This window comes from Schistocerca piceifrons, chromosome 2 (assembly GCF_021461385.2).
Source record: "Schistocerca piceifrons isolate TAMUIC-IGC-003096 chromosome 2, iqSchPice1.1, whole genome shotgun sequence".
NCBI lineage: Eukaryota > Metazoa > Arthropoda > Insecta > Orthoptera > Acrididae > Schistocerca > Schistocerca piceifrons.
The window spans coordinates 759,874,564-759,899,072 of NC_060139.1; the positions used below are offsets into that span (position 1 = coordinate 759,874,564).

Sequence of the window (24,509 nt, forward strand, 5' to 3'; positions counted from 1 at the left end):
TCCCGCGCTCGCCTGCCATCCACCTTTTACTGCCCCCCTACAGACAGGGTATTCACCAAAGGTTTTACATTCCACATATCCTAATACATTGTCTACGTATGGAGCAGGCGCATAATTACAATTTTAAACATGTTACAATAGATTCAACATGGATTACACTTCAATTCTGTTATAGCATTGCTTGAAATTTGACATAAATATTAACATTCACATCGAAAGTTGCTTACAGTTTCTTTAACATAACGACATGAAAAGAACAAGAAAAGAAATCGAAACATTGTTTACACTAATTTATCGAAAATCAGAAGGAAAAAAATATTATATGTACAGTTGTTGTTGTTACATGTTGATTGGAATACTCTCTTTCAAATTCTATAGGTGGCGGGGGTAAAATACTGGGAGCGAAAGGCTATTTACAATTTGTACAGAAAGCAGATAGCAGTTATGAGAGTCGAGGGACATGAAAGGGAAGCAGTGGTTGGGAAGGGAGTGAGACAGTGTTGTAGCCTCTCCCCAACGTTATTCAATCTGTATATTGAGCAAGCAATAAAGGAAACAAAAGAAAAGTTCGGAGTAGGTATTAAAATCCAGGGAGAAGAAATAAAAACTTTGAGGTTCGCTGATGACATTGCAATTCCTTCAGAGACAGCAAGGGACTTGAAAGAGCAGCTGAACGGAATGGACAGTGTCTTGAAAGGAGGGTATAAGATGAACATCAATAAAAGTAAAACGAGGATAATGGAATGCAATCGAATTATTCGGGTCATGCTGAGGGAATTAGATTAGGAAATGAGACACTTAAACCAGTAAAGCAGTTTTTCTATTTGGGGAGCAAAATAACTGATGATGGTCGAAGTAGAGAGGATATAAAATGTAGACTGGCAATGGCAAGGAAAGCGTTTCTGAAGAAGAAAAATTTGTTAACATCGAGTATAGATTTAAATGCAAGGAAGTCGTTTCTGAAAGTATGTGTGTGGAGTGTAGCCATGTATGGAAGTGAAACGTGAACAATAAATAATTTAGACAAGAAAAGAATAGAAGCTTTCGAAATGTGGTGCTACAGAAGAATGCTGAAGATTAGATGGGTAGATCACATAACTAATGAGGAGGTATTGAATAGAATTGGGGAGAAGAGGAGCTTGTGGCACAACTTGACTAGAAGAAGGGATCGGTTGGTAGGACATGTTCTGAGATATCGAGGGATCACCAATTTAGAATTGGAGGGCAGCGTGGAGGCTAAAAATCGTAGAGGGAAACCAAGAGATGAATATACTAAGCAGATTCAGAAGGATGTAGGTTGCAGTAGGTACTGGGAGATGAAGAAGCTTGCACAGGATACAGTAGCATGGAGAGCTGCATCAAGCCAGTCTCAGGACTGAAGACCACAACAACAACAACAACATATTTGTTTATACTTTTACAGTGTTCTCTTTCTTTATTTTGATTTATCGGACTGTGTACGAAGAGCACAATGAGCGTGGATGGTAGAAAGACAAACAATAGCTATGTCTGATACTGTCTGCAAAACGAATTGCAAACAGAGTCATTAGTGAAGGAGTAATAATTTAAAATGTAAAGTAATGAATTACGATATAACACCCTGAAGTTTTATTGGATGAACAGGAGAAAACAGTAATCGATATATTTTTTTCTTTCGCTGTTTTGTGTGTGTGTGGGTGGGGGTGGGGGGGGGGGTGGGGGAGGGAGGAGGCGTGGCTCAGCTAGAAAATTTTGCGGAGAGGCTTGAAATTATGTGCGAAGCATGTTAGAAGTTCCGAAGTGCTCTCATTCGCAAATACTGGATGAATAGTCTGGATAATTTCTGTGCTGTGAATTACGTAGCCTCCAGACATGTACAGAGTTCCTAATATCTAACTTATTGTGTTCAACCTGTAGCATAAGATTATAACCTTTAATGAGCAGATTGTGAAAGAATTTCAAATTGTTAGACTCGGTCAGTAATCAAATGAAACACTGAAAATCCAATTTTTTTTGCTCTGGATGCCGTTCGACAAGCAACGCGCAACTGGAACCGCGTACCGAGCACCGTTTCGGCGGTTCAGTAATACGGATGTGTTCTGTATTCAAATGTCATCTTACCATTACAGCTATCGACACAAATGTTGTAGCTCCTGGTGTCATTTCTTCCTTTTTTTTAATTTTTAGAATACTGATATAGGTACTTGTGTTGGTCCTGTTGTTGTTCCTGCAGTCTCCTGCCCAAAGACTGGTCTGGTGCTGCGTATTTCCATGTAATTACTGGAAGTCATATCCACTTAAACCTGCTTACTCCGTAACCTCTAGTCCAATCGTACCCATCCGTTGCCAAAGTGACGATGTCTCTGATGCGTCATATTGTCCTGTTAACCGATTCCTTTCTTTTTGTCAAGTTGTCCTATTAACCGATTCCGTTCTTTTCGTCAAGTTGTGCTATGCACTTCTATCTTCATTTGTTATCCGGTTTATCCACCTAGTCTTAAGCATTTTCCTGTAGCTTCCGAGTTTCACTTCCGTACTAAGCTACACCTTCAGAAAGACTTTCACAACTATAAAATTTATATTCGATTGCAATAAATTTCAATTTTTGAGAAATACTTTGTCTAGATTTTAGTTCCTCTCTACTTCGAGCGTCCCCATCCTTTTTTCTCCCCAAAAAGCTAAAATTCATGCAATACCTATAGAGTCTCATTTTCTAACCTAATTCCCTGAAAACATCCCGATTTATAAAGGGCATTCAAAAACAAACGAGCCAGGGGCATTATTACAGAAACGAGTACCTGTATGTCAGAAATATTGATCCTGGCTGTTGAGACAGTTGTCCCACCGCGACACAAGGTAGTGAATGGCTGCGATGTTAACCAGTTCCTCAAGTATAGCTGGACGTCGTCGTCCGAGGTGAATCGTTTGCCCTCAGAGCGTTTTTAAGGGGACAAAAAATGGCGTAATCACAGGGAGAGGTGTGGACTGTATGGAGGGTGGCCGAGAACCTCCCATTTGAATTTCTGCAAGAGTGCCGCGACTGTGTTGGCCGTATGAGGCTTTGCATTGTCGTGGAGCAGACTGACCCCACGGATGAGATTGCCTGGTCGTTTTGATTTGATCGCTTGGCGAAGGATGGTCAAGGTTTGCGAGTAACGCTGGTCATTCACTGTTGTTCCGTGCTGCAAGAAGTTAATCGGAAGGGGGCCATTTTGGTCAAAGAAGAACGTCAGCATAACCTTTCCTTCACTCGTGTGGAGGGCGACGTCCAGCTGTACATGCGGAACTGGTTAACATCGCAGCCCCGGGAATTTTATGAAACAGCCATTCACTGCCTTGTGTCGCAGTGGAACAAGTGTCTCAACAGCCAGGGTCAATACTTCTTGTTTCTGGAATTATGCCTCCGGCTAGTTTCTTTTTGAATGCCCCTTAAAATACCGTTACATCTCATTATCCTTATTTCACTGTTGTTGATATTCACCTTATAACCTCTTTTCAAAATACTGTCGATTCTGTTCAACTGATCTTCCAAGTCTTTTGCCATATCTGCCAGAATTACAATTGTCTGTAATAACCTTCGGAGTTTTTATTTCAATTTCTTGGGCCTTTTTCCCTTTCCAGACTTCTCAGTGCACAAATTCAATAGCTTCAGTTACAGGTTAGAGCCCTGTCTCACTACTCTGTCAACTAGAGCCTCCCTTTCACGCCCTTCCATCAATTATAAATGCAGTCTCGTTTGGGTACAAAACTGTAGACAATTTCTTGTTCCATCTAGTCTGTCCCTGCTGGCATGTAAATTCGTGTATTGATATGTGGGGAATATTTTCGAGAAAATAAGACAAGTCAAATATTTCAGAATTTTATTACAAAAGTAACAAAAACGAACAATAACAAAGATGTCAACAGAGGGTAGTTCTGCTCGGCTTCACCACTTGCTGTGGCCGCCTCCCGTCTTGATGTAGTGGTGTATGGTCTTGACGACGGGCACCTTGACGGGGTAGGGCTTGTGCACGGGCACGGGTACCGGCTTCTCGACGTGGAAAGGCACCGGCTTCACCACAGGCACGGGGACGATCTTCTCCACACGTACCGGCACCGGCTTGTCCACCGGTATGTGCACCGTACGTACGACGGGAACCTCGATACGCTCAGGCACCTGTCAACCAAAACAATGATGTCACCTCCTCACACACCGAAGCACTGCTGTCCATATTATTCCTTCTCTTTTGTTATTTTTCTGCTCCACTTGCCATTAAAACATGTTTCTGAACGTCGATCAAGAGAGCTTGCGATGTGAACTTACGGATATTGTTGTTATATTGTTAGTTCATCATACCCCTCGAAAAGATTATTTTTCCGTCAAATTCGGCTGATGCCTCATTAAGCCTTTTCAGCCGCAAATCTGCTGGAATTTAGCTATATCTGAATATGATCATCACACATATTATATTTCTGAGGGTATTTTCGTTCTGTAGTTACAACTGCAAGAAAATGTGTCTTTTTTTTTTTTACCAGTCGCGTTTCGCTTTCTTGAGGTAAAGCATCATCAGTGGTCTGTAATTAAAGATATTTATAATTTGTTTCTTTTTTAAGATCGAAAAACTGTTAACGAACTGTGTTTTTAAGATCAAAAAAACACTTAACGAACTGTTTTTCGATCTTAAAAACAAGTCAAATTATGCATACCTTTAACTACAGACCACTGATGATGCTATACCCCAATAAAGCGAAACGCCTTTGGTGAAAAGAAACACGCATTTTTTTGTAGTTGAAACGACAGATCGAAAATACCCTCAGGAATTTTAGAGCAGCTACGGACAATATGGCCACACAAATGATAATTGAAATTATATTTGTTTATTACTATTGGATTCTTGTACTGCTGATTTCATTACCTTAATCCTTGTCCTACACAACTTTAAAACACACACAGTAACAGCACATGTAAAGCCGACACCCGTTAATGATAGCTCGCACTTTTTACTTCAGCGTGAAGAAGCAAATACATTTTTTCGGGACAAAAGAGGCTGGCAAATCGATGAGTTTTAGCTCATAGAAACCGGTGCCTTTCTCTAGGCTGATTTTAATAATCGAATTAACGTCTGGAGATCCCCAAAAATACGTGAATAGTACCACTCGAGTCCTTAATAAGTAGAAATTACCTATGAAACAGCGTGTGTAGTACACTCGAATTCCTCCATGACGGCACAACTGTACACAGTAAGGTACTATCGATAAGTAACTATAATGCGATCAGAACCACTTAAAGAGTATAGTTTAAGTAATGACTGACAATTAGTCTTATATTTGGAAACATGTGGACTGATGAGCTTTAGCAGGAGAATAAATTGGTTTCGAAATGCGGAATTAGTGGTTTGTTGATACCTTCTCTCACTATGTTATCACGGAGCGTTATTGTGAAACTATATGCAGTGGGAAATCAACAGTTAGATTTTTCGAGAGATTTGTGGTAAACACCTAAGCGCCTGCAAGGGAGACTCCGTGGAATATTCAAGAGCGACCAGTTCTTGAATATCATCAGTAGTTTGGGAAACTCAGCAGACCGGATCACAAGAGAAGACGGAATTCAGAGCCAAGTAACTAGACGTGGATGCGGAGCAGCCAATGTGGCATTCGTTCGGAGAAACGCAGGTCGAGGACGTAAGATGGTGCTGTTTTCGTGAATCACTTTAGTCAGGTTGAAGGAGCCACTATTCGAAACATATTTAAAAGTCTGTTTTTTATCACCATCTGCCATCTCGGGCAGGGGCCACGGTTACACACAGGGAATATTTGGATGCATGCAAATGTACAGTCGTAAATCATGCAGAACGCTTTCGAAATTGTGTCTCGAGACGTTGAGCTGTAGAAAACATCTTCTGTTCAACTGCAATGTTCAGCTGCATTAATTACATAATGTACGTAAAGCACAAGGCATCAACTCACAAATCAAATTTCGGTTTATCGTTCTACAATTCTGATCGTCTAAGCGTTACACCTCCCTCTGAAATTCTTGAAAATAACTTGCGATTTCATTCTTTCTTCGTAATGTTAGTTTCACAAACAGTGACGTAATTAATGCCGTCTCTATAGTGCAACGGTTCGGCTGTGTAACAAGTGCTCAGATTTAGCACAATTTTGAGATGAACTACATGGCGCAGAAGAGCCATAACACAACGAAGTGGAAGAGCCCATTGATAAAGTAGAATATTTATGAGAGGTAAAGTGTCAATATCATCTCGAGAAAATACAGTTGCGTTATTAATTTTTTCAATTGTTTGCAAGTTCACATCTGCAGTCCTGATACACAATGAAATCACCGCGCACAGAACTGTGGAACGCTGCTAGGTGAACCAGAAGAAATTGGCGCAGCTCATCTCTATTATAAGAATGAACTGCGTCCTTTGTGCCTTGCCTAGAGTTGTAAAACTACTTTAGGCTACCGTAAGATTTTCATAGCTAAGCGCAGACTACGATAGTTTTCCAGTAGACTTGGACAGTTAAGATCTTACACATGTTAGATGCACGTTAGGTGTGTTGCATACCTATCGGGCGTCACCTCATTTCGATCGTTGTGTTTGCGTAGTTGATCAGTGTCCTAACAGATTCTCCTAGAAACCGGAAGTTGTGAAACGTGTAGAGACTGAGTTATGGTATATTAAAGGGCCACGTATCCTAGGGATCATTTATGCTCTACATAGTTATCGTCTTATCTGTTACTTAAAAATAAACTATTTATAACAAAATTGAAAAAAAATACCGATTTATCATATAACGTAAGAAATCGCAGTTTCCTGACAAAAAAAAGAAAAACCGTCAAACATCGCTTCAACACCTCGTCGAGCTTATGTACAACATGTTTCTGTTATTTATAAAGAAATTTCGAACTTGTCAGTAATAACAGGAAACTCTTGTCTTTGATTACGATTAAGAACGTTCCATTCAGGACGAAATAACAACAATAATTTTACGAATTGTTTTATATTTGTGTCTGTATATCATGCTTGCATCAAAAGTAATTGCTTTGGTTGCAAAAGAGCAGAATTTACTAGATTAACTAATTTTTCTTACTTATGAAATGCAATTTATATTTTATGAGGGTATAAAATACACAATGGACTGAATATATAAAATGATATGAAAATCACCTCGTACCAGCGTCCTTCGCAAAGGAACAATCTAAGCGTGTATGTAGAGTTATGTAAAGAAATAGAAGAGTGCAATTTTACGGGCACGTCGAGGAAATGTACCATCATTTGGCATGCTCCTGTTCTTTGTCACATTTTTCGGTACACGACGAAGGCAACTGAGAGAAATGCGGAGTGAAGGGTGTGGTGGCGTAGTTGCAGCAGCTGCTCTCCATACCTTCACTCGGCAGCACCTATTAGCGTCTTTCATTGCGGCTCTGACGCCTTTCACCTTTCCCAAGCCATACCGAGAATGGAAGTTAGAATGACCGATTCTGCTGCTCATGCTTCCTAATTAGATCACTCGTTTGCGCTCTGATTTCCTTTAATCGTGTACAGTGCCTGATTTTGGTACTGATGTCTGTGTGCTAATACCTTCACAGAAGGTGAAGCAACAGTGAACTGGAACTAAAGGACTTCATGTATTCTGAAACAGAAAACTAATAATCTTCGGCATAATTGTGAACAATTGCTCAACACTCTTGCAGTATGAGATGTAGAAAATAACTTCCTGGTATAAAAATCCCTTGGCCAACTGCACAAGCTACGGTTTCTCACATATACAGATCTCCTACGCGTACTGTTAGGTGAGTCCAAAGGTATGCTAATTCATCGTTGGTGTGGAAACCAACACACATTCCTGTGGAATGTGGAACCTGATAACTAATTGGAGATATTCACATATGATTCAAGGAATAAATTTTAAAACAAAAATAACGGAAAGAAGATCATGTATCTGACTTGAAGGCGATAAAATGATAAGAGATTTTGTATCATAATTCGTATATTTATACGTGTTTCTATAGAAGAAATTCATCATTGAAACATACATTTTCAGTTACTGTTCTGAAATTCAAGGAAATTATAGATTGAGGCGAAGCACTGAAGGTGCTTCGGTGTTTGGAACTGTGTGAATAATGAAGCAGGAAAGCTTAAAAATGACTTCAATGTCTACAAGAATCAAATGTTTGTGATTAAGAAAATGAAAGGTAAGTTGGAGTTAAACATAATGTCTGACAGGTGTGACGTTAATCGGGCCTGTAGACTATACCAAGAAAATGTTAGAGCAGGATAAACTGTGTGGACGAATACATATCACTGCAGCTATCCTGCATGAAAGAAATTAACTATACAACTGCCATTAAATAAAGTGCACGACGTACTTAAATCGAAATTTATGTTGAAGATACCTATGAGGAGTCAAGGGAAAGAAACCATCTAATAACATAAAATGTAAAGGTACCACAGACGTACACCGGTCTAGAAAGAATAGGTTGGTTCAAATGGCTCTGAGCACTATGGGACTTAACAGGTATGGTCATCAGTCCCATAGAGCTTAGAACTACTTAAACCTAAATAACCTAAGGACATCACACAACACCCAGTCATCGCGAGGCAGAGAGAAAGAATAGGTATACAAGAGAATTGACACGAGGAGGCTATGAAAGGCTTATCACAAATCTAATGTTTCTTCAGTAGAAGGTTCAAGTAAATAAAAATTTGAACAAAGGCAAGCGATCGGAAGATAGAAATAGGCCATTAATGTCATGTAAGAATGAAACCTTAATAGCTAATTGGAAGCAAAGGATAATGAATGACACGGTAGTCATCAGAACTGACTAAGAAAGATATTTGAGAAACACTCTTATAAGCGTGAGCTATCAGTAGGTCTCTCCATGTGAGACTTAATGATAAGACATGCACAGATACTTACTCTACTAATTAATCCTTCCATTAGAGTATCAACCGGAAAAATTGTATAGGACGCCACAAGTGTTCGAATACGTGACACAAAGTATTGAGGATATGATTCATGATAAAGGAAAAACATATATTGGCGAACATCCATATGTAGCTTCAAGCGTAAAACGCTGCCATCTGGATGTGCGATGTATCTGATGACCAATTCGAACGAAACAGCAGGATTAACGATCGCCGCTGGGGAGTAGCCGAGTGGTCTAAGGCGTTGCAGTCATGGACTGCGCGGCTGGTCCCGGCGGAGGTTCGAGTCCTCCCTCGGGCATGGAGGTGTGTGTTTGTCCTTAGGATAATTTAGGTTAAGTAGTGTGTAAGATTAGGGACTGATGACTTTAGCAGTTAAGTCGAATAAGATTTCACGCCCATTTGAACATTTTTGATTAACGATCGTTGGTAGGGAGCGCCGACCAGTTCCGGGAATATTTTCTAAACTATTCTGGAACAAAGTTGGCTTCCCAAGACGACAAAATTAAAAGATAGAAACTTTCAGAAGAGATCTGATTGCTCCAAATTCGCATACCCGTGGGGTGCTATAATTTCCATTACATCTTGGTAAATATTCCGCTGTATTGGTAGCAAGAGCATCCAAGAGATGCTACGAAATCTTCGAGACTGTCACAGGGTTGGAACCTTCCTTATCTTGTCATGTAGCAGCCGTCTAGACCTCACCTTGATGTGGATTGGGATGGGCTGCGGCACGGCCACGGGCACGGGGTGCGGCACGGCCACCGGAACCGGATGTGGGACCGGGATCTTGACGATTTTGACGTGGCCTCCGTGGTCGTCGCCATAGCCGCCGCCGTAGCCGCCGTCGTATCCCTCGTCTTCGTAGCCGTTGATCTCCTCCACATGAACTCCGGGAATCGCGGCCACTCGGCATGCCGCCAGCGCCACCGTCAGTAGAGACACCTATCGGCACAAAAATACACCATTTGCATTCTCAGCACGCCGCTGCTGTGATAACATACACTACCGGCCAGTAAATTTGCTATACCAAGAAGAAATGCAGATGATAAACGGGTATTTATTGGACAAATATATTATACTAGAACTGACATGTGATTACATTTTCAAGCAATTTGGGTGCATAGATCCTGAGAAATCAGTACCCAGAACAACCACGTCTGGCCGTAATAACGGCCTTGACACGCCTGGGCATTGAGTCAAACAGAGCTTGGATGGCGTGTACAGGTACAGTTGCCCATGCAGCTTCATCACGATACCACAGTTCATCAAGAGTAGTGACTGGGGTATTGTGACGAGCCAGTTGTTCGGCCACCATTGACCAGACGTTTTCAGTTAGTGAGAGATCTGGAGAATGTGCTGGCCAGGGCAGCGGTCGAACATTTTCTGTATCCAAAAAGGCCCGTACAGGACCTGCAACATGCGGTCGTGCATTATCCTGCTGAAGTGAGGGGTTTCGCAGGGATAGAATGAAGGGTAGAACCATGGGTCGTAACACAGATAAAATGTAACGTCCACTGTTCAAAGCGCCGTCAGTGCGAACAAGAGGTAACCGAGACGTGTAACCAGTGGCACCCCATACCATCAAGCCGGTTGATACGCCAGTATGTCGATGACGAATACACGCTTCCAATGTGCGTTCACCGCGATGCACCCAGGTTCGTCATTGAGTACACCATCGCAGGCGCTCCTGTCTGTGATGCAGCGTCAAGGGTAACCGCAGCCATAGTCTCCGCGAGCTGATAGTCCATGCTGCTGCAAACGTCGTCGAACTGTTCGTGCAGATGATTGTTGTCTTGCAAACGTCCCTGTCTGTTGACTCAGAGATCGAGACGTGGCTGCACGATCCGTTACAGCCATGCGGATAAGATGACTGTCATGTCGACTGCTAGTGATATGAGGCCGTTGGGATCCAGCACGGCGTTCCGTATTACCCTCTTGAACCCGCCTATTCCATATTCTGCTAACAGTTACTGCATCTCGACGAACGCGAGCAGCCATGTCGCGATACGATAAACCGCAATCGCGATAGGCTACACTCCGACCTTTATCAAAGTCGGAAACGTGATGGTACCCATTTCTCCTCCTTACACGAGGCATCACAACAACGTTTCACCAGGCAACCCTGGTCAACTGCTGTTTGTGTATTAGAAATCGGTTGGAAACTTTCCTAATGTCAGCACGTTGTAGGTGTCGCCAACCTTGTGTGAATGCTCTGAAAAGCTAATCATTTGCATATCACAGCATCTTCTTCCTGTCGGTTAAATTTCACGTCTGTAGCACGTCATCTTATTGGTGTAGCAATTTTAATGGCCAGTTCTGTAGTTGTGGCCAATAAGAGACGTTGCTGGGTTATATTTCCAGCTACATAATCTCACGTTTGATGTTTCACTAAGAGAAATATGAAGAATAAGATAATGAACTTTATGAGGACCATTCTGCTTCAAGAACAAATACGCTGTCGGCTCTAAGACTTGCACTGGCTAAACCGTATCCATTCTTTCTCCTAGCCTTTGGTATCGCCTTCTCCTAATGTCTGCTTCCAAACCAGGAAACGTTACCCTCATTTCTTACCGTCTTCAACACTGAAAAAAATTAGCTTCACCTTCAGAGTTGTCTTTTGTACTCAGGCGATTCATGTAAGACGTTTTCCGACCTGATTGTGGCCACACGACGCGAATTAATAGACCTTGAATGCGGAGTGATAGTTGGAGCTAGAAGCATGGAACATTCCATTTCCGAAGTCGTCAGGGAATTCAATGCTACGAGATCCACAGTGTCAAGAGTGTGCCGAGAATACCAGATTTCAGGCATTACCGCTAAAAACGGACAACGTAGTGGTGCACCACCTTCACTTAACTACCGAGAGCAGCGGCGTTTGCGGATGGTTGTCAAGACAATCAACACTGCGTGAAATAACCGCAGAAATCAACTTGGGATACGACGAGTGTATCCTCTACAACATTGCGGCGAATATTTGGCGTTAATGGGCTATGGCAGCAGACGACTAACTGGGCTGCCTTTGCTAACAGCACGACATAGCCTGCAGCGCCCATCCTGGGTTCGTGACGGTATCGGTTGGACTACAGATGAATGGAAAACCGTGGCCTGCTCAGATGAGTCCCGATTTCAGATCGTAAGAGCTGATGGTGGGATTCGAGCGTGGCGCAGACGCCAGGAAGCCAACTTATCAACAAGACACTGTACAAGATGGTGGTGGTTCAAAAATGGTTCAAATGCCTCTGAGCAGTATAACTTCTTTGGTCATCAGTCCTCTAGAACTTAGAACTACTTAAACCTAACTAACCTAAAGACATCACACACATCCATGCCCGAGGCACATTCGAACCTGCGACCGTAGCGGTCGCGTGGTTCTAGACTGTACAGCCTAGAACCGCTCGGCCACTCCGACCGGCTGTGGTGCTTCCATAATGATGTGGACTGTGTTTACGTGTAATGAACTGGGTCTTCTCGTCGAACCGAAACGATCAATGACTAGAAATGGTTACTAGGAGACCATTTGCAGCCATTCTCGGATCTCATGTTCCCAAACAACGGTGGATTTTTTTATGAATGACAATGCGCCACATCACTGGGCCACTGTTGTTCGCGAATGGTTTAAAGATCATTCTGGATAGATCGAGAGAATGATTTACCTAGCAAGATAACTCGACATGAATCCCATCTAACATTTATGGGACATCATCGAGAGGTCAGTTCGTGCACAAAATACTGCACCGTCAACACTTTTGCACTTAGAGACGGCTATAGATGCAGCACGGCTCAGTAGTTCTGCAGGCGACTTCCAACGACTTGTTGAGTCTGTGTCACGTTGATATGCAGCACTATGCCCGGCAAAAGAAGGTCCGACATGGTGTTAGGAGGTATCCCATTACTCTTATCACCTCAGAGTACTTAGTCCTGTTTGTTCACAGGAAACTTTTTCATAACAACACCAACCACTTCGATCGCCTCATAGAATGGAGCAATAGAATAAACAATACCAGCGTAAAAGAGGTATAATCAACTACTGGTATCTCATTCTATGTACATCGTTACATAACACTGTAAATTTATAAATGAGTGCAGTTTTTTAATATCAGTTCAAAAATTTGTAATTTTCATATTCTGTAGCGTAATAATACGTTTTCTTTTTGAGTTGGTCTCACTCGACAGAAATCGGATTATAGATCGCTGTTTGTTCCTTTAAAAATCAAATGTTGGTTGTTGGGTGTGGTCTGAAAATTTTTTCAGCATGATCCATAGAAGTCTACCTTTTCTAATGAACTTATTTTTCCATATCTGACGCAGGACTGAAGATGGTAGCGACAGAGTCCTGCCGCCTAGTTATTAAGCATTTTATAGGCGCTGGACAATTAGACTTTGTGCGGTTGATTTTCTACGTTGGGCACAGCGGATGATGCGAGAGGATAGCGGTGCCACTTGTAGATCAGATACGTCGCTTATTCTCCGAAATGGCCACCCGGAAGAGCAGAACATTGGTTCGGGTGGAATTGTTGGAGTAGCCTGGACACGTAGCGTTCCTCCAACGGGACCTAATAATTTCCGTGCGTCAAACACCGTATCAGCAAATCACAAAACAGAGATAACTGAAGTAATACACTAATATTTAAGAGGAATGTTCAGAAGAGAGAAATGTAAGGTAGGAGACTAGAATGCCAGAATTTAATAAAAGGTAAGAGCAAAGGCAGACAGAATGGAGGGATGTCCGGCCCGTGGTTGATGGCATTCTTTAGAAACTGCAGCTATCTGTCCAGGATTCTAACCCAGGAAAACGTGGAGAAGTTCTCAGCTAGAGGAGACTTTGTAACACTGATTTCTAATATGGGCTTGTTGGACTGACGAGAGCCCAGCGGTATGTCGTCTTGGTGACCGATATGTGTGCTAAAACTCGTTTGCACCAGAAAGCTTAAGATACATGGCGAGATTTAGGGTTATTATGAGTCATTTGTTAAACCCACAAGCGCGTTAAACATCCTGACATCAGACGTGCTACGTAAAGTGGTCAGTCAAGTGGATATAATAAATGTAAATGTATGTAATCGCTTGCCTTACTGGAATTATCAGTGTTGGCGACTCGTTCATAATAAGAATTTTGATGTAACTGTTGTCATTGCAGCCAACTTCCTCTCCTTGTTTAGCAGCCGCTGCGTACAGGGTCGATAAGTACTCAGGCTTCTCTCATCCCACCCAAGTATTTTTACGGGACCCGTTTCCGACTTCGGCGACAAAAATATCTTGGTCAGATATGCAGAGTAATTATTTACGCAATTACAAAAAGAAACTACATCGTGGCAAATACAGTCTACCGGTCCTCAGCACGATACGATGAGCCAGTACTTCACTGCGACTGGCATACCTCGCGTAAACGCAATATATGCAACGTATTTGCACCGTGACGAAACCACGGTGCCATTTTGGGGAGGGAATTAAAATTCAGGGAGAAGAAATGAAAGCTATGATGTTTGCCAAAGACCCTGCAGTTCAGCTTAGGACTTTGAACTTCAGTTGAAGGACGTGGATAATGTATTGACGAGAGATTATAAGAACAATTTCAACAAAAATTAAAGAAGGGTAATGGAATGTAGTTGATCTAAATCAGACGATGATGAGGGAATTACATTAGTAGTATATGAGTTCTGCTCCTTGGGTAGCAAAATAACTGACGATGGCCGAAGTGGGAGAGAACATAAAATGCGGGCTGACAATTGCAAGAAAAGTATGCCTGAAGAAATGGAATTTGTTAACATCTCAAGTATATTTAAATGTTCGGAACTCTTTTCCGAAGTATTTGAACGTTGTACTAAAGTGAAACGTCAACAGTAAGCAGATGAGCCAAGAAGAGAATAGGAGCTATCGAAATTTACTGTTATAGTAGAACTTTGTGAATACAATTAAAAACACTCTACACCCAATAATAATTGAAATTGTAACAAAAATTATAAAAATTAAAAAAGTAAAAAATGATGAGGTGTTTCCAAAATCCGCAGAGCTCTTTGAAGGTGTATTATTTGCAACTACCAATTTCACTCACTATAGACGCATCTTTAGATTTATAATGGTTATATTTTCATTACATGGATGGACAATTACGGATTCCCAGCAAGTGGGAAATTATCTATGTTAAAAGACAAACTACATTGGAGGGATGTCATAATAAAACTGAGTACATCCAAAGTGTCCTTGTCAAAATGTACAAATGTACAAAGCATCTTTTGGATGTACTAAGTTTTATTATGACAACCCTCCAATATTATTTGACTATTAACGTGGATAACTTCCCTAATGCTGAGACTCAGTAACTGTCGGTCTACATTATGAAAATGTAACCATAATACAGCTAAAGATGCGTGTATATTGGCGTGAAACCGGAACTTGCAAATAAAGCACCTTTTACATCTACATCTACATATATACTCCGCTAGCCACCAAGCGGTGTGAAGCGGAGGGCACAATGCGCGCCAAAGTCATATTTCCCCCCCCTCTGTTCCACACGCGGATCGTGCGAGGGAAAAACGACTGTTTGAACACCTCAGTACGAGCTCTTATTTCCCTTATCTTTGAATGATGATCATTACGCGATTTGAAAGTTGGTGGTAGTAATATATGCTCTAAATCCACGGAGAAGATTGGATTTCGGAATTTAGTGAGCAGCCCCTTCTGTTTAGCGCGTCGACATTTGTAACGCTCTCGCGATGGCTAAATGTACCAGTCACGAATCTTGCCACTCTTCTTTGGACCTTCTCAATCTCTTTAATCAGACCCAACTGGTAAGGGTTCCATACAGATGAACAATACTCTAAGACTGTGTGTGTATGTGTGTGTCTGACAGAGAGAGAGAGAGAGAGAGAGAGAGAGAGAGAGAGAGAGAGAGATAGAGAGAGAATGGTGGGGGAATTGTAGAGGTACGCCAAGGCATGATTACCGTATGCAAATTCAAACGGATGTAGGCTGGAGTAGTTACGAAAAGATCTGCATCTACATCTAAATGATTACTGTGCAATTCACAATTAAGTGCCCGGCAGAGGGTTCACTGAACAACCTTCAAGCTACTTCTCTAGCGTCCCACTCTCGAACAACGAGCGGGAAAAGACAAACAATTAAATCTTTTCGTGCTAGTTCTTATTTCTCTTATTTTATTACGATAATCAGTTCTCCCTATGTAGGTGGGTGCCAGCAGAATATTTCACACTCTGAAGAAAAACATGGTGATTGAAATTTCATGAGAAGCTCCTGTCGCAACGAAAAACACCGTTGCTTTAATGATTGCCACCACAATTCTCGAATCATATCCGTGGCACTCTCTCCTCCATTTCGCCACAGTAGAAAACGAGCTGCCATTCTCTGGACTTTTTCGATGTCCTCCGTCAATCCTAATTGATGCGAATCCAACACCGCACAGCAATACTCCAGAAGAGCGCAGACAAGCGAAGTGTATACAGCGTCTTTGGTAGACGCATCGCATTTTCTGTTTTGCCAATAAATCAGTCTTCAGTTTGCTTTCCCCACAAGATTATCATACAAATACTTATTTTCGACGAACGTTTTCTTCTGGTCTTCAAACGTTATTGTTAGAAAAGGTTTTCTTTGCTAGCTTGAACCTCATGTCAAGTTGTCATATTAGCTGTTAAAATGTAGCACATTATGCTAAGGTTTATCGGCAATAAAAGATTTAGAATAAAAAAGCACCTTGGGCCGATGGCCATGTCCGTATATGCGCTCATAGGTGTCTGTTGAATCTTAAGAAACACAGTATACGGTAAAATGCAAAATACCACATTTGTTTACATATACGGACATGACCATGAAAACAAGGTGCTTTTTTATTGTATTTGTGACAAACCTTTGCATAATGTGCTACATTTTATCCACTAGTATGTCAACTAGGCATGAGTTTCCAATTATTTATGCGACATTGGCTATATAAGGTTTTTTACCAAGTAAAACAGATCGCTCCTTCTCATTTCTCGGAATGAGAAAGTTCCCCAAAATTTAGCGGATTCCTTTTACTACTTTTGTGGATCAATTCATGGTTTTTGTTATTTAGAGTTGACTGCCATTTTTCGCAGCATACGGATATCTCGTGTACATCTTTTTGCAGATGGTTATGATCATCTCATGACTCTACAAGACGGTAAATGACTACATCTCCTGCAAACAATCTATGTGGGCTGGTCAGATTGTCCCCTAAATAGTTTATGTAGATCAAAACACCAGAGGACCTACGACACTTCCTCGAGGTACGCCAGTTATTACTTCTATCTCACTCGATGACTTTCTTCCAATTACTGTAAACTGATGAAGAGGCTTGTACACGAAAGACTAGCATGGAAAGCAGCATCAGACCGATCTTCGGACTAAAGAGAACAACAGATAACCCAAAGGAGGCAGATAGCGATCTTAGCGATCTGCGAGCCGCATAAAGACAGAGAGATAGAGGTAAGACCCCGGCTAGCAGCTTTACCGTTAGTTGCATGGCTGCAGTTTTCCGTAAGGACGTCCGGGCCGCAACTGACTGCCCCTCGGTGTCCGCCGCCGGCTCTTATAGGCTGGTGGGCACTTTCTTCGCGAGGGCCATTCTCTGTCCGCCGCCTCTCGACGGTCACCTCCAGCGCCCACTCCCCTCCCTTCCTACTCCTCTGGCCAGACGACGCCCGCACCACAATTACCGGCGCCTTCTTCTCCACCTCTTACTGCTCCTTCCCCTCCTCCTCCGGGAGGCAGAAGCCCTCGACCGAGATTCGCAGACGCAGGCGGCGCCAACCGTGTGTGAGGCGCCGGCGGCAGCCGAGTGGACACGGAAGTCGCTCCCCTCACTCGGAAACGATTTGCCTCGGCGCGCTGGCGCGGGCTGCTGGCTGCGGGCGTCACAAAGGCGCCGGAGTGGGCTTCTAGTCGATTGGTCGCGCAGGCCGGCTGTCCGCTGCACCGACAAGCGTCTGACCTGGCGAACGGAAAGCGCGGTCGCCCGGGAGACACTCCTTGGCGGTCGCGTGGATAAAATCCTACGATAAAAAGGTCTTATCAGCAGTTTTCTCCTCTCTACCTTTGCGCCATCTATTTTTTTTCTTTTGTTCGCTAGCTGAATCAGTTCTGCTCTTGAACTCTTTAGCGTATTATTAGATGAAGCAAACTGTAAGGCCGACTGTAGTAGAAGCAGCCGAGTGTGACTGAAAATGGTGTGAAGATTGCTCTGAAACGACTTAGAAACAACAAGGCCCCAACGGTGATCAGAATAACAGGAAAAGGGGCTGCGGCGGAGCGGGATCGTTCTGTCGTTTGTGACGGTACGTCACGTAAATATTGACATTTTTATCGGTTATAAACCGTACTTTACGTATTTTATGAATATACCGGGTGATCAAAAAGTCATTATAAATTTTAAAACTTAATAAACCACGGAATAATGTAGATAGAGAGGTAAAAATTGACACACATGCTTGGAATGACATGGGGTCTTATTAGAACAAAAAAAAAAAAAAAAAACGCCACCCCCATATTGCTAGACGGGCGAAAGATCTCTTGCGCGCGTCGTTTGGTGATGATCGTGTGCTCAGCCGCCACTTTCGTCATGCTTGGCCTTCCAGGTTCCCAGACCTCAGCCCGTGCGATTATCGGCTTTGGGGTTACCTGAAGTCGCAAGTGTATCGTGATCGTCCGACATGTCTAGGGATGCTGAAAGACAACATCCGACGCCAATGCCTCACCATAACGCCGGACATGTTTTACAGTGCTGTTCACAACATTATTCCCCGACTACAGCTATTGTTGAGGAATGATGGTGGACATATTGAGCATTTCCTGTAAAGAGCATCATCTTTGCTTTGTCTTACTTTGTTATGCTAATTATTGCTATTCTCATCAGATGAAGCGCCATTTGTCGGACATTTTTTGAACATTTGAATTTTTTTGGTTCTAATAAAACCTCATGTCATTCCAAGCATGTGTGTCAATTTGTACCTCTCTATCTACATTATTCCTTGATTTATTCAGTTTTCAAATTTATGCTGACTTTTTGATGACCCGGTATATAACGTAACAAATGGCACCGACGTAACACGTTCTTTCGTCTCCTTACTCTCTGTCAGTCACTTTCATCGAACAGTTCATCTACCTCTATATTTCTTCCGACGTCCCTTCACTCTGCAGCAGTAGATACACGCTAGGCAGTGTAAAGCAGCGTTGATGAAACCACCACCTAATACCTACCACACAGAGGCCGCGTAACTCAAGTTGCAAATCAGTTCCTGTAAGTTCATTTTTCACAAATTTCGGGCGGCAGGAGAATGCAGTTTAACTGCAGTAAGCATTCGAAAATTCTAGTAACGTAATTTTATTCATAAGGAAGCACATGAAATGGCTATCAAGTCCGTATTTAATAATGCAAATGCTTTATCATTCCAAGTTCACTGTCTACCCAACATATTTCAAACGTAAAAGCAGCCAGAATTTCTGAAAGTCCGACTCGATTAAATTTTCGATCTAGAAGTCACTGACCCACCACTATTAGCGAGTTGAATATTCGGTAATTTCAGTGGTCTTCAACGTTAGAAGCGCTTGCCAAAGTATTCCACCAAGAACGCGGAATGTGCCACGCGGAATTGTCATTATGACCGAAAATTTCACACGCTCATAAAACTTCAGCTAATTAATTTCAGAACATCACACATTCCTCAAAATGTTCGTAATTTAAACCGCTTTACTCACGACACGTTCTACATGAAATGATCTCACTAACTCTTCATTTCACATACTATGCTCGCGGAGATCTCTAGCACTCGGAAGCAGGTTAGCGAGCGACTCTCTCGATCTTCCTCTCCTCTCTGCCTATTTAATTATCTGCACACGAGAACCGCTTGATTCTGAATGGCTACTGATCTTAATGACCAATCAGAATGATCCTTCCACATCATTCTCGCGGCAAAACTTGCCTTAGCCAACCACTAATCAGATAATCATTTGCGTCATTACAATTTCAGTTTCTAATATATTGTTTAATAAAATAGTACTAAATGCAAAATATTCTTTAAATTAACATAGAAACTTATTCCGCTTCAGACTTTTATCCTGGCTGCTTTCTTACAAAAGCAAGCACACATCAACATACGTCATCAGCATCGTGGTTGCAACACAATTTTCACACGGTTCAGTTTTATAATATTTTACATAAAATGACATTAAATTTTAACGTATGTCCCGCATACACTCTCTCATTGATTTCCATGTATTCACACAAAAGTAATAAGCAAATAATAATTTTGAATGATTTTTTATACTAGATAACGAAGAGTAATTAAAGTTTTGAAAAGAAAATTTCTGTTAAGTGATTTTATATACTGTGAGCTTTGCTATGAATACAGATGATAACAAAAGACATTTGGTTATTGTTACTAACTGAGTTTTGAAACGTAAGTGTCGGTTTTAGGACATTTCAGTAATTTTCTCAATCTCCGTAACTATAATAGGTAAAAATCTGAATTTTTGACAGGATCCCTTCCTTAATAACAAAAGATTGCGTACCAGGTTTGAACAAAATCTGGTGATAATTACCATACATTCGTAGGGGGTATGAATTTGCGTACCGACTGAATGTTATTTGAGATCGCTCTCACGGCTGGTAACAGTCAGCTGTGCTTTTAGTAAGAGCAAAGAAAAAACATAGCCATCCTGAAGCCACCGTGCTACTCGTACTCGGTTGCCTTACAGCATTGAATGTTATTTCGTAATAACTTGCTACGTTACAGAGCTTCAAGTTGCTAAATGAAACCTACAAGGTGTTGTCTATCATTATTTTCAGGAAATTACCATCATACATAGCGAAAAAGTAAACAAATAGATAACAGGTCACATTTTCACCCTAAGACAATTATTTGAGAAACACTGAAAATATGAAAAAGATAACTGTAGTGTATTAGGCGATTTTCAACGTGCATTCTGTCAAGAAAAGCAAGCCCACAACTATTGTAACTGGTCCTTGAGAACTTGGATATTAGCTCTGCAATGAAGTTGACATTAGAGGTATGATCTATCGGAGACATATCTGGGGATCTTGTAGGTAGCAGGATTATTTTAACAGTTCAACGTCTGTTCATATACACGCATACCATGTACCTTTTGTTTCCAAGCTGAATCTAACTCCATAGTGAACCACCAAAATGGCGACTACGCAAGACTCTCGTTACAAGAAAATTGAATTCCAGCTTATGGACAGAGAAACCGCCGTGAATACTAATAAATGTGGGTCTTAGGTGTATTGTAATGAAGCAGATTGTAACACTGCTGGGTGATGAATAATTAGAGATAAAGCGTCAGAAGAGGCAGAAACTGAGCTCCGTGTGGACCACCTTGGGAAGTCGTGTGACAGCCACTGGTGAATGACGTGATGCCATTATTCGTGCAAACGGGTTCTTGTCAGTTGGCTAGTGAGCACTGGAAAAGCGTGCGCATAGGCAGACTCTTGAATATGTGAAGCCATGTTGTTTCTTCTTTAAAAAATAATTAAAAAAATTCCTTCGGATTATGAGACGTCGATGGAGAGACCTTCTGTCACGGATTATTACGGGTGACGAAACCTGCGTACATCACATTGATACAGAAGCAGAAGAGGCGGTCACTGGCATGCCGCCACCAATAACCAAAAAAGAAGATTATCAACACAGCTCCCGTTGCTGGGTCACGATGACCGTCTACTGCGACAAAAGTGGTGTTTTTCTCGTGAATGTGTTGTCAAAAGGGTCAACCATTAATTCAGAGACATGTGAGAAGACGTGCTCGGTCTGAAAAGAGTCCAACAGTAATATTACTCCAACACGACAATACACTTCCACGCACAGGAACCTGAAACACATCACGAAAATGCGTTGTACATCATTGCCTCATTCACTCTAAAGTGCAGGAGCCCCTCTCGGACTTCCATACGGTTGGGCCACTTAAAAATTCTCTACGTGAGATGCACTTTGAAGATGATGAGAGAGTAATATGTTTAATGAAAACATGGCTGCGAGCAGAGGACAAGAGCTTCTAACAACAGGGAATTCGTGCTCTTGTACAACGCTTGCACATGGCTATAAAACGTGATGGATACCATGCAGAAAATAACAGAGGTAAAAGAAATATAGATTGATTTTTTTTGAGTCATCAATCTTCTGACTGGTTTGATGAGGCGCCCTACGAAGTCCTCTCCTGTGCCAACCTCTTCACCTCAGAGTAGCGCTTGCAACGTACGTCCGCAGTTATTTGCCGGATGTATTCCAATCTCTGTCTCCTTCTGTAATTTTTACCCTCTACGGGTCCCTCTAGTACCATGAAAGTTATTCCGCGATGTTTCCATATATTCCTTTCCTCGCCTATTCTCTAAAAACCCTCCTCATTCCTTATCTTATCAGTCCACCAATTTTTAAGCGTTCTTCTGTAGTATCACATCTCAGACAATTCGACTCCCTTCTTTTCCGGGTTTCTCACCGTCAATATTTCGCTTTCGTACAATGCTGTGCTTCAAACACAAATTCTCAGAAATTTATTCCATAAATCAACGCCTATGTTTGATACAAGTAGACTTCTCTTGGTCATAAATGCCATTTTTGCCAATGTTAGTCTGCTTTTTATGTCCTCCTTGCTCCGTTCGTCATAGCTTACTTTTCTTCCTTGTTTTCAGAATTCCTCATCTACTCCATGATCAGCAATTATGATATTAAGTTTCACGCTATTCTCATTACCGCTACTTCTCGTTACTTTCGTCTTTGTATGATTCTCAGTCCATATTCTGTAATCATTAGACTGTTCATTTCATTCAGCAGATCTTGTAATCCTTCTTCACTGTCACTGACGATAACAGTGTCATCAGCGTATCTTAACACTGATATCATTTCACTTTGAACCTTTCTTTTTTATACGTCATTGCTTCTTCGATGTATAGATTTAACATTAGGGGCGAAAGACTTCATCCTTCTGTTATACCCTTTTTATTCCGCGTACTGTGTCCTTCGTCTTCCACTCTTATTGTTCCCTCTTTGGTCTTATACATGTTTAGATCATTCGCATTTCCATGTAGCTTACCCATATTTTTCTCAGAATATTGAACATCTTGCACCATAATACAACGTCGAACGCTTTTTCCAGTTCGACAGATTCTGTGAACGTAACTCGGTTTTTCTTTAGTCTTGTCCGCGTTATCAATCACATAGTCATAACTGCCTCTCAGGTGACATTGCTTTTCCTAAAGCCAAACTGATCTTCATCTAATACATCCTCGATTTTCTTTTCCGTTCTTCTGGACGTCATTCTTGTCATCAAGTTGGATGCAAGAGCAGTGACACTGATTGTGCGATAATTCTGGCACTTGTCACCTCTTACAATTTCCTGAATTGTGAATGATATTTTCCCGAATGTCTGATGGTATATCGCCAGAGTCAATACATTGGACACATCAAAGTGGACAGTCGTTTTGTTACCACTCCCCCAAGTGACTTTAGAAATTCTGATGGGATTTTATGTATCCCTTCTGGCTTATTCGATCTTAATTCTTACAAAGCTAATTTAAAATCGATTCTAATACTGGATTCCTTATTTCTTCTACATTGTCTCCAGGTTCTTCATCTGTCACGTCATCAGATAAGTCTTCTCTTCCATAGAGGCCTTCGATGTACTCTTTCCACCTATCAGCTCTCTCCTCTACATTTAACAGTAGAACTTCCATCGCACTCTTAATGTTCCCACATTAGTCAAAATATCCACGGGTATGCTGCCGGTCTATAGTGTCCAACGGGCACAATATTTCAGCGATCATACATGTCGCCATCATCAGGTGAACTGACGGACTGAGCTCCTGTGAACGTGCCGGCACGGAGATCCGTACGCTATGGCTGCTCAGAGGGAACTGGGTTCGGTCGCGGCGGCGGCCGATTTAAATACCCTCCGCCCGCGGCGCGCTCCCTCCGCCGTCCGCGCCCCGCGCCACGGTCGCGCGGTGGAACAGATTGCGACGGCGTCTGAGATGACGTCGGTGTGATGGCTCTGTCCGCCGTGGCCGTCACAACTATACACTTGCTCGATTTACTCTTGATTAACCCGATCGCTGGTTCCCAAGCCTTGCTAAGATTATAGCCACAGTCACGGTTTATGAGGTCGTCATTGGTGCGAATTTCGATGGCCTCTCTAACAACGCTGTCCCAGTATCTCGACGTCTGTACCAGAATCCTCGTGCGGTCATACTCCATGGCGTGATTTTCCGACAAACAATGTTCAGCGACCGCCGACTTGCTCGGATACATCAGTCGAGTGTGCCTCTGGTGTTCACGGCATCGATCCTCGACGGTACGCATCGTCTGACCAATATACGACTTGCCACATTGACACGGAATCTGGTACACGCCGGCCTTCCTCAAACCCAGGTCATCTTTGGCGCTCCCCACCAGTGCACGAGTTTTATTTGGAGGACAAAACATAGTTCCGACCCGGTGTTTCTTCAGAATGCGGGCGATTTTCCCCGAGAGTGCGCCTGTGTATGGAATAAATGCAGTGCCTACCTCCTCCCTCGTGACTTCATCCATCTCAACAGGTTGTGCTGCAGTGGTTGGGCGGAGAGCACGTTGAATCTGCCGC

At 42.2% G+C, this 24,509-nt stretch overlaps 1 protein-coding gene across 1 annotated transcript; it reads right to left on the bottom strand.

Moving 5' to 3' along the window:
- Positions 1-3,893: 3,893 nt before the first annotated feature.
- Positions 3,894-17,409, bottom strand: LOC124777915 (proline-rich protein 4-like). Its single transcript, XM_047253468.1, has 3 exons — positions 17,374-17,409; positions 9,594-9,833; positions 3,894-4,135 (listed from the first exon to the last, which is right to left on the bottom strand). The coding sequence occupies exons 1-3, from the start codon at positions 17,383-17,385 to the stop codon at positions 3,905-3,907; spliced, it is 483 nt and encodes a 160-aa protein (XP_047109424.1). The 5' UTR covers positions 17,386-17,409; the 3' UTR covers positions 3,894-3,904.
- Between the last annotated feature and the right edge of the window lie 7,100 nt (positions 17,410-24,509).

Bases quoted from the DNA above. Each gene is read 5' to 3' on its own strand.
- LOC124777915 (XM_047253468.1), bottom strand. The intron at 4,136-9,593 runs GTGAGGTCTAGA...TTTGGTTGACAG, and splicing joins CCATCCCAATCCACATCAAG to GTGCCTGAGCGTATCGAGGT.